Source organism: Acanthisitta chloris, unplaced genomic scaffold (assembly GCF_000695815.1).
Source record: "Acanthisitta chloris isolate BGI_N310 unplaced genomic scaffold, ASM69581v1 scaffold46032, whole genome shotgun sequence".
NCBI classification, from domain to species: Eukaryota; Metazoa; Chordata; class Aves; order Passeriformes; family Acanthisittidae; genus Acanthisitta; species Acanthisitta chloris.
The window spans coordinates 1-10,961 of record NW_008660747.1 but is presented as its reverse complement, the minus strand read 5'-3'; the positions used below and the strand labels follow the sequence as shown (position 1 = coordinate 10,961).

The window sequence follows — 10,961 nt, the reverse complement described above, 5'->3', positions numbered from 1 at the left end:
CGCCGGGGCGGGCACTGAGCAGCCCCGGGCCCGCCGGAGCTCCTCGCACCGGTCACCCTAACCGGCTCCCCAGACCGACCCCACTGACTCACCGCCTTAGCGATTCCTCTTGGCTAGCTAGTCACCATAACCAGCTCCTCAAACCCATTCAACTAACTAATGGCCGGAACCAACTCCTCAAACAGCCTTAATTAAACTCAACTAACTAATCACTAGAACCAACTTCCCCAATCAACTTAATCAAACTCAGCAATTAATCACCATAGCCAACTCCTCAAACCATCTTGGCAAACTCGACTAACAACTACAACCAATTCCTCAAACTGACCTAACTAACTAATCAGTAGAACCAACTTAACTGGCCAGTCACTGGAACCAGCTCCTCAAACAGCCTTACTCAAACTCGACTAATCACCATAAGCAACTCCTCAAACCAACTTTACTAACTGATCACCATAACCAGTTCCTATACCTGTTTTGAGACAAGTTTGGCACTCTGTGGATGTTCATAACCAATTTCTGTAACTGTGTTAAGAACATAAGTTTCCCACTCTGTGCCTCTGGCACAAACTTTGGGATAACTCCCGAGTTGCTTTGTGTGAAGTTATTACAGCCAGTTATTCTCCTGAATAATTTAAAGTGCATTTAAATGTGAGTTTTAAAGGTTGGGTTTTAAAACTCAATACCTTGGGTTTTAAAGGTTGTTTCTGCTGGAGGTAGAGCAGTTGGTTGTGGTGTTTTCTGTCATTCATTGGGGTGTGCCTAGCCCTGAGCAAATCCATCAACTCTTTTCATTGCTGCGGAGGGAATTTAAGTGGGGAAGAGAAGTTGCTTAATTGTGGTCAGTTAGAAATAATTGGAGACTTCAATACTTGGTTCTGTTGTGTCAGTACAGTGCATTAATTGCTTGTATTAGTCATTAATAATTATGATAATCAATATATAATGCATCAGGTTCATTGGTTTCTTTTCGTTTAGGTTTTTTTTCTGGTTTTATGCTTTTGCTTTGCATCCAGAAGTGAAGTGATGTGACTCTGGAGCAAGTGGTAGTATGTTCTAGACACGTTTCTCTGCCTCAGGGAGAAACAACGAAATTAGGAAAGTATTTTAAAGTGAAGATTTTTGGCTCCTTAAATCGATCTCCTGATATTTTATGTAAAATATGTGTTAGAATTAACATAAGATTGGGCTGAATTTGATATAATTGAGTGTTTTGGGTGTGTTGTTGAAGTGTTAGAGCTGAGGAGTTTGTGTTTGAGTGCTCAGGGTGAATCGAGACACGCAGATCAGAATCATGTCAAAGTGTGTCTCACTGATGAGTTAATTCCCTGAGGTGCCTCTGGGATGGGAGATTGGTACCTGGACCCTGGGAGAGGTTCCCGAGTGTGTCTCACCCCCTGCTCCCTCTGTTTCCCAGTGACCAGGTTGTTCCTGCAGCACAGCCTCCCTCCCTGGTCAGCTGTGAGAAAAAAGACAACATGTTGCCTTTTGTGGGCCTGAACAACCTGGGGAACACCTGTTACCTGAACAGTGTGCTTCAGGTGAGCTCAGAAAGGGAGGGTGGTCAGGCACAGCTGGGTGGGACTCGGGGTTTGGTCTTACTTGGATGTCTGGGTGTGCTGTGAAGGCAATTGATGGCAGGGGGGAAAATGCTGCTGCGGGAAATGTGTGTGCTGGAGTTGCTTTGGTTGGGTAACTCCTCAGTTTCCATGCTCAGGGCTCCTCCCTGCTGAGGGTAATCCTGGATTTGGTGTGCTCTGTAGCAGCCTGGGAGGTGCTGGTTGGGTCATAAATATGGATGTAGATGTGGAGGAAGTTCTTACTGGAGTTAACTGTCCTGTTCTCAACTGTTGCTTTCAGGTGTTATATTTTTGTCCTGGCTTTAAAACTGGAGTAAAACATTTGTATAACATCATTTCGAAGAAGAAAGAGTCTCTGAAGGAAGAAGGAGAGCAAAAGGCAGAAAAGGTAAGCAATCTCCACACATTCCTTTACCTCTGACTTTGCCAGTGAATTTAATGATTTCTTCTGTTCATAACAGCTTTTCCAGCTTTGTTTTCTAGAGTGTTGTCTCATGTAAAGACAGTTTTGAGTTGGTTTGAACTTGTGTTCAAACTTGAGTGTCTGTCTGTAAATTGTAAGCACATATCTTAGAGCTTAACAGAAGAAATCAGAGATTTCTGACCACATTTCTGGCATGAGATAATTATGATTCAGTAGTTTGGAGTATTCAATAATGGCAGCTTTGGCTTTTATGTTTGTTTTCTACTTGGAAAAGAACAGTATATTGTCTGAAACTCACCTGCTTCCCGTAGCAGACAAAAATCTGTCAAACACCTGTCAGAAAACTGACTGAGGGAGGAGGAAAAGTTTAACTTGTAACAGACATAAGTGTTTTATTCTTTTTATGTCATTATTACAGGGAAGTTGTAAAGAAGATCCTCTGGCAAGTTATGAACTCATCTGCAGTTTGCACTCATTGATTCTTTCTGTGGAGCAGCTTCAGGCCAGTTTCCTCTTAAATCCAGAAAAGTACACGGATGAACTTGCTACTCAGCCCCGGAGGCTCCTAAACACCCTCAGGTACAACTCCCCTGAAACACCTCATCAGGATTTTCACCTGATGTTTTCAGGTTGTGATGGTTGCACAGCTTTGGAGACTGGTGGGAGGGAGATGGGCTTCAACCTGGGTGGCCTTATAGGAAGTAAATTTGTTGTGCTTATTGTTCCTTCCATGAGGTCAGAAATTTGAAAGGAAATGTTAATTTTGGAAGAATGTGATTTAAATCTATTAGAGGGTTTAAAGCTGTGCGTAGCCTTAGGTACATGGGTGTCATAGAGTCACCTTAAAGCACATCCAGTCCCACCCCCTGCCCTGGGGACACCTTCCACTAGCCCAGGGTGCTCCAAGCCCTGTCCAACCTGGCCTGGAACACCCCAGGGATGGGGAAGGATTCCTTTTGACTCACGGCTGGGTTGCAGTTCAGTGTGTGCTTACATGCATAAGGCTGAACCTTCCCACGTCCCTGTGACAGAGAGGACTCCTGTCGGCCTGGAGAGCATCCTCCATGACTTTAAATCCCTAATTTAAATCCCAAATGATACTGCCCAGTTAGCAGAGAATAACTAATCCTCATTCCTTGTTTCCTTCTCCCAGAGAGCTGAACCCCATGTACGAAGGGTACCTGCAGCACGATGCCCAGGAGGTCCTGCAGTGTATCCTGGGCAACATCCAGGAGACGTGCCAGCTGCTGAAGAAGGAAGAGCTGAACAAGCTGCCTGTGGAAGAGCCTGCAGCTAAGGTGGAGGAGAAACCCAACCAACCCCCTGAGAGCAACGGAACCAGCAGTGCTGCGCGGGAGGAGGAGAACACACCGAGCAGCCACGTCGGAGACGCAGCCGGAGACAAACTCCTCAAGGGAGGAAACGGGAAAAGGAAAAGCGATGCTGAGGGTGGCAATGCAAAGAAAAAATCCAAAGTGTCAAAAGAGCAAATTGCAGCAGAGGAGAATCAAAGGCAAACCAGGTCCAAGAGGAAAGCAACAGGAGAAAAGCTGGAAAGCCAAGCGGATGCCATTGCCAAGTGTTCGGGGGAGAACGAGAGCGCGAAGCCGACGCAGAAGAAGTCGCGGCTTAGGTTAAACTGGTTAAAGTCTTCCTGCAAACAGCCCAGTATCCTGTCTAAGTTTTATAGCCTAGGGAAGCTAACCACAGGCTTGGGATCCAAAGACCCGGGAAAGGAGTATGACTCTGAGCTTGAAGAGTCAAGTGGCAAGTGTGAAAATGGTGACAGTAAGGAAGAGTATCACGAAGCAGCTTTGTCTCCTGTGGAAAGCCATCAGGGAAAAGGAACTGAAAAAGAACCAAAAAAGGAAGGTTGGTGCACAAGTGGATGGGCTTAAAATCAGTATGATTAAGAAAGTACAATGTGTGGGAAGTCAGCCCTCAGCCTGCACAGCCAGCAGGGCTTCAGACACAAAATTAGATTTTTTCGAGAATTGAAGAAGATTTTTGGGAAAGAGAATTTATTTTTAGATGTGTTTATAAGGTTTTTTTATAACTTGACCTGTTTAGCTCAGATCTGGAAGTATTTCTGTAGCATTGCACTATGTATATGTATATGTATATAAAAAAGGCAGAATATTACCAGGTTTGTATTATTTCGAGTTGTTGTCATCCGTAGAAAGAGCAAATGGATTCAAGATGTAAAGCAAGATGACTTGTCAGGAGTAAAAAGAATCAAACCCTGTGGGCTATGGCTTTGTGCCCAAGTCTTTACAAACAATATCCTCCCTATTCCCACCCTTCCCAAGAACTAGGAAGGACATGGGATTATATCCTATTTGCTGTTTGGCTGGAGCTGTGGATTGTTCATGTCAATAAAATGATACCTGTTGAGGGAAAGGCCTCGGGATGAATTCAGTACTTACTAATTTGAACTTCCTGATCCACTCACTGGCTTTGTGCCCAAGTCTTTACAAACAATATCCTCCCTATTCCCACCCTTCCCAAGAACTAGGAAGGACATGGGATTATATCCTATTTGCTGTTTGGCTGGAGCTGTGGATTGTTCATGTCAATAAAATGATACCTGTTGAGGGAAAGGCCTCGGGATGAATTCAGTACTTACTAATTTGAACTTCCTGATCCACTCACCAGTTTTGATACTGCAGGAATGTGAATGCAGAATCTTGAGATCTGCATTTCTTCAGCAGAGTAGTCCAAAACTGCCCAACAAGTTTAGACAGTATTGGAGGAGAGGCCTGAGAACGAATGGAGACCAGGGAAACCCCCAGTGTGGTGCTCCATGAGGAGGCTGATGGTCTGTGCTAGGAATTTGGTGTGTTGATGGCAAGTACTCCAGAATGTGACACTGTCACACTTCAAACAGAAACCAAGCACCTAATCTTAAAACAGCTGTGACAGTTTCAGGGCCAAGAGACAGAGGCTCCTTTCTACTTACAAGTGCTGTGAAAACGCATGTGATAAGTAGTTTTGTTTGGGTTTTTAGTTCCTATCTGTAATCCTTAAGGGCCCATGGCTGTAACAATGATTTTTTTTCCAAGGACAGCCAAGTTCTGAAGTGTCTTTGGAATAAAGTGCACCTTGCTAAGTGTCCTGCTCTGTGTTTTCTCTAGGTACAGAGTTGGCTGTCTTTGAACTGGTGGAGAAACTCTTCCAGGGCCAGTTAGTGCTGAGGACAAGGTGCTTGGAGTGCGAGTGCTTTACTGAAAGGAGAGAAGATTTCCAGGACATCAGTGTTCCAGTGCAGGAGGATGAGCTTTCTAAAACTGAAGAGAGTTGTGAAAGTAAGTAATTGCCTCAGGGTGGGCTGTGAAGTGTGTCTGCCTCAGGCAGCCCCGGGGAGGGGGACACTGTGTAGTGACCAAGGAACATGGCTCGTGTTTGTGCTGGTTAAAATTAGAACCTGTTATCTCTTGTGCTGATTAACTTTAGCCTTTGGAAACATAGTGCTGATACTGTTGACAGATCCAGATAATTCTAAAATTGTTCCAGATCTTAACACATAACTCACAACCCTTCACTTGGGTACAGGTTTTCCTGCTTATAAAAAGGTATTTCCTTTGATGTGAGCTTTCTACATAAGGCATTTTTCTGTGTTTACTTTTTTTAAGGGAAATATCTGCATTTTTTCCTCAAAAATAAAAGAAATTGGAACCCAACTATTTTGTTAATGACTCTAAAATATGTTTTAGTACATTATATTGTTGTTACTTTTTATCTTGGTCACTATTGGTCCTTTGGTCTTTCTCACAAATTTTATTGATCTGTACATAGTGTTTGGGTATTTTCAAAAGTAGTAATACATTTTGAAATGAAGAATTGTAAAACGAATTGTAATTCCCATGGATGTAATTTGGAGCAGTTTTTACTCCTTGTTTTGAAGGGCTCAGAGTAAAGTGTGTGGGGAAATGTTGCTGTGTGAGAGCTGCTGCCAGCATGGGTGAGCTGCCAGCAGTGTGAGGGTGGCAGAGGAGGCAGAGTGTGAGGAGTGAAAGGGAACTTTCTGCTCATTTTAGAGGTTTGCCCTAATAAGTGAAATCCTGGTCTCAAATCCATGTCCCAGTTCCCAGACATGGCAAGAATTAGTCAGTGTGAGCTGAAGACATGTGAAAACCTTAGATTTGAAGTAATAATATTTCCCTTCCTGAAATACTTCAAAGCTTCAAATACATCTATTTGCTACACTCAGAGGAGTGCAAGAATTGACATTCACAGTGTTCTTTGCAGTGTTGTTGTCTTTCTGAGCATGTTTTAACTTCCCATAGTTTACTTTGTTGTTGTGTTGGGAATGTAGATAATGGGACATCTGTGAACGTGGTGATTCTCTTCTCTTTTCCAGTTTCTCCAGAGCCAAAAACAGAAATGAAGACTCTGAAATGGGCAATTTCCCAGTTTGCCTCAGTGGAAAGGATTGTGGGAGAGGACAAATATTTCTGTGAGAACTGCCACCACTACACCGAGGCCGAGCGCAGCCTCCTGTTCGATAAAATGCCTGAAGTGATAACAATTCACTTGAAGTGCTTTGCTGCCAGTGGCTTGGAGTGAGTATGCACAGTCACTGTGGTACCAGGAATCCTAGCACAAGAGCTGGAAGTGTTTTGTCACTTCCCCTAAAGCAGATTGCCAGGTCAAAGTTAACTGAAATCACTGGGGCACAGCCCCTGATTCCATGAAGGTTTGTGTTGTTACAAGCAGTGGCAGAAATTACCTCCAGGAAAATTGGCTTTCAGGAGAGTTCTTAGCAAAACTTGTGCTCTCGCAACAGCCTTAAAGCTGTTTACTTTTACTGTCATCTGTCCCTGTGAGTTCAGAGGCAGCTTGAGGTGCTTGGGCAGAGCAAGCAGTGAGAACACGTCCAGATTTACAGTTAGTCTCTGCTTGAATGTAAGTACTGAAAAATGAATGAGGTGTGGGGAAATACAATCAGGAGATAAAATGCTTTAAGGAGCAAACACTTATTACCCAAAACTGATTAATTCCTTAGGAAATACTTTGGTCTCTGCCTGAATGTGAATACTAAAATTGAGGGGGGTAGGGGACAGGAGAAAAACATCTTAAACACCTAAAACACACCAAAAGTGGATCAATTAATTAAAAAATGCAGTAATATCAGCATCATTGATGTTCAGCTACTGAGCAGTGAGTTTGCTGTTGTATGTTGTAGAAATCCTGATATTTTGAAAGAGATTGTGAGCCTTCGTCTTTTTCATGCTTAGGGATTTTCTTTGCGATAGGAGGGAAAACCAAGCTGAAATCCATCCCTAGAGTACTGGATGCCATGAGAATTTGTACACAGCATTTTGGAGTGAACTCCCTTTCTCCACTGAGATTCAAATAATGAACAATAACAGAAAGCTTCACCAGGAGAAACTTCTTACAGCTATAAAATACTCCCCCAGGTCCTTTAGGAAACAGTGACGCCTGAGTTTTATAACCTTTTGGCAGTCACAGTTCTGAGGCTTCAGGATGGGCACAAAGTAGTTTGGCCTTTTGTCCCCCAAGGTCCCTGTGTGCTGCATTTCCCTGTGGGCTGGCTTTAGACCTTCAGAGCCACCTCAGCAGCAGGAGCCTCAGGCATGAAACCTGCCATGGAATTTAGCTTGGAAGATTAGTGCCACCAATATTTTAGGACTTGCAGTGTACAGGAGCTTTGGCAGTACAAAAACAGCAGATACAAGCTGTCAGAGGTACTCTGAGCAAGGGCTGGTTACTATGGTCAGGTTCAGATTTGTGAAATAACTGATGCTGAGGGTATTAAGATACTTTTAGAGGGAGTTTGTGAAGCTGTCAAAGTTGTGTTTCTCACTCTGCCTGTTGGTTTCTGGGAATATGTAGGGCTCTGGCAAAGCAGAAAGGAAACTCCCTGTGTCTCTGCAATGTCTCTTTATACAAGTCCAGGACTGCGACATACAAAATTGTCTTTTCATTGATCTCCATAGTATTGGACTTAAATATTGACTTATGTATATGACTTGAAGTTGCACACTTAAAAATCATCATGTATTGCTGAGCAATGGGATGGAATCCAGGTATGATTACAGAAAAACACAACCTGAGACATCCACCTGAAAGGAAACCTCAATATTACCTTCCACTTGCTCCTCTGTTTCCTACTTTTCTGTTTCTGTGCAGAAGCACTTGCAGGTTAACCACCAACTCGTGACTCACTCACCTCTTCTGTCCTGGCAGTCCTCACCTCCTTGCTTCAAAACACTCAGACCAATATCCAGGTCAGACTGAATCCAAGCTCCTGTGGATTTCCTCATGTGTCCTCAGCCATGCCACACATTTTCTGCCAAGGGTTAGCAGCCAGAGATTAAAGAAGTCAGAGTGGAAAAACCAATGTAGAACCGGAGTTGATGAAGCTGAAACTGTTGGAAGAGTTACCTGGTTTTTGGCTTGGATGTTTTACCTTGGACACAACCATGGCATTGCTGAAAGTAGTAACAGTGGAACTGGCTGTAAACTTAGATTTTTAGGCTGAGAATCTTCATACAACTTCTCTGAGCTCCCCAAATCTTGTCTTGCTCAGCTGTGCTCTACCGAGTCCTCTCGTGACTGAGTGTAAATAAATGAAGCAGAGAGGAAGGTCATGTAAATATCTCCAGTTAATAGGGATTTGCTTCATCTTTTCTAGATGCTGCTTTGCAGAGTGTCTTGTTTTAAAATAAAGCAGCCAGTGTGAAAACCTCCTTGCCTGGGGATGAGTAATTCTCCTTGGCAAGTGTGTGTGGGGGGAGAAAATTGTAGGCCATGTGTGCTCAGGCTGTGAAGCTATTAAAGAGAAATGTGTGACTGGTAACATGTAATTAAGCATTTCCATTCTATAAATTGAACAATTGGTGAGAAAATCAGCTTTGTGTCGTGTGAAATTCAGTGCAGTGGGTGAAGCTTCACTAATTTGTGGCCTCAGAGCAGGCAGAGGACTTGGCATGCAATTTTTCTGTCTTCAGATTCTTACCATGAAGAAGAACAAAAAGCTAATAGGAAAAGGTTTCCTCTTGTCTCCTCCTCCAAATGTTTCTGGTGCTGCAGCTCATTCAGAAGAAGGGCAGAGCCTGCTTTTCCCTGGTTCATGTGAAATGGTTGTCCCACTGCTTGAGTGGAACCGATTCCTGATCTGGAGCATCAGCAGTTTCTGCTTCTTGACTCTCTGATTGTCTCTCTTCTGTTTCCCTTTGGCATAGTCAAATGCTCATGGTAAGCTTAGGCCCAAAGTGAGATTTCAGTGTGTTAGTGTGACTGAGGTGTGTATATAAGTGTGTTTGTGGCTCTGAACAGGAGTGAAATGTTAGGAGCAGAGTCAAACCTAAACCCAGGAAAACAAAATAGTCTGTTACTGTATTGTTGTGCCACAGCTGCAAGTTCCTTGGATTAAAGAGTTACTCTTTCTCAGGATAAACTGCAGGTTGGGTCGCAGTGAGCTCTCTGGAACCTCAGTTTTACAGGGCTTGTCTCTGTTGTATATTCCCTACCCCACCCTGAGAGTTAAGCAAGACTGAATCATCACTGGAATCTATTGGGACAGCACAACCTGTTAAATAAAGGGGTTAATTAAGTGGGCTGATGCAATGTGTAACTCATCACGATCCAAATCACTCAAGGAGGCTGATGCATATAGTGTAAAATGTCCCAACATTTGGTTTCTTGTCAAACTCCTGACAAGATCCTTGTAGTGCAAGGACTTAAAACTTTCTCAGGGTAAATTTGTGTGCTAGGAACAAAATGCTAAATAGTTATGGAACAGATGCTTTTCCAACAGAAATCAGTTAGAGAGTGATCTGGAAACCAGGAATAACATAGGACAGTTAATGAAGAACACTAAGTAGTAAGTGTTGGTAACTTACTCACCCCTAGGTGAGCACCACTGGCAGAGCTGCAGCACACTGAGGGATCTGAGAGAAACCACTCGGATTTCCCGAGTGATACTAAAGCTGCTTCCAGGTTAAATAGATTTGTAATCCTTTATTTAGGAATACAAACCTCTTACCAAGGTTTGGGAGAAAAAATGAAGCAACCCTGCTTACTTCAGGCTTGAAGGTTGAAGAGTTCTTTGTGTTGATGGATGTGTGTTTGGGAAGCAGTGCAGGGGTGTGCGTGTGTGCAGAGATGGAAGCACAAATGATAACGATTAGCTCAACTCTTAGCATCATGATTTAAAAATTAACATGATACTTCAGAGAGAGGAATCTCTTCAGTAGTTCAGTGAACAGTTCCTAGGCTGTAAGATTGAACATTATATAGTCCTACAATGTCTGTGCTGACCAGGGGGACAGTGTTGGTGGTCAGGAGGGTGACAAATGAGCAGCTCCTCCTGTCCACATCACCCATGTCTTTCTAGAAGGAAAGAATATAGATCAACCCCTGGGCCACCCAAAGCAGGATTTGCGAGCTGTTGTGGCAAGAGGTTTAACTTGCGTCTTCCTCCTGCAGGTTTGACTGCTACGGTGGCCTGTCCAAGATCAACACTCCCCTGCTGACGCCCCTGAAGCTGTCCCTGGAGGAGTGGAGCACCAAGCCCACCAATGACACCTACGGGCTGTTCGCGGTGGTCATGCACAGCGGCATCACCATCAGCAGTGGACACTACACAGCCTCTGTCAAAATCACAGACCTCAACAGCCTGGAGCTGGACAAGGGCAACTTCATCCCCGACCAGATGTACGAGGTGCTCAAGCCAGAGCCTCTGAACGAGGAGGAGGCGCGAGCGGTGGCCGAGGACTACGACGACGGCGAAGTGTCCTTCAGGGTCAACGGCAACGCGCAGCTGGGAAAGGTCCTCAACAAAAAGAACATGGAAGCTGTTGGACTTCTTGGGGGGCAGAAGAGCAAGTCTGACTGTGACCTGTACACCAAACCAGCCAACCCTGAGAAGTTTCTCAGCATGGTGGCCGAGAGCAGAGCCCCCGAGCCCAGCGGCAGCGCGGAGCGCGGCG

General features: G+C 44.2%; 1 protein-coding gene across 1 annotated transcript; it reads left to right on the top strand.

Moving 5' to 3' along the window:
* Window positions 1-1,424: 1,424 nt before the first annotated feature.
* USP1 (ubiquitin specific peptidase 1) lies at window positions 1,425-10,946 on the top strand (the record flags this gene model as incomplete). Its single annotated transcript, XM_009069909.1, has 7 exons — window positions 1,425-1,541; window positions 1,861-1,968; window positions 2,423-2,583; window positions 3,158-3,876; window positions 5,139-5,309; window positions 6,365-6,566; window positions 10,459-10,946. Coding segments are annotated over exons 1-7 (1,912 nt in total), but the record flags the coding sequence as incomplete, so codon positions are not given.
* Window positions 10,947-10,961: the final 15 nt, after the last annotated feature.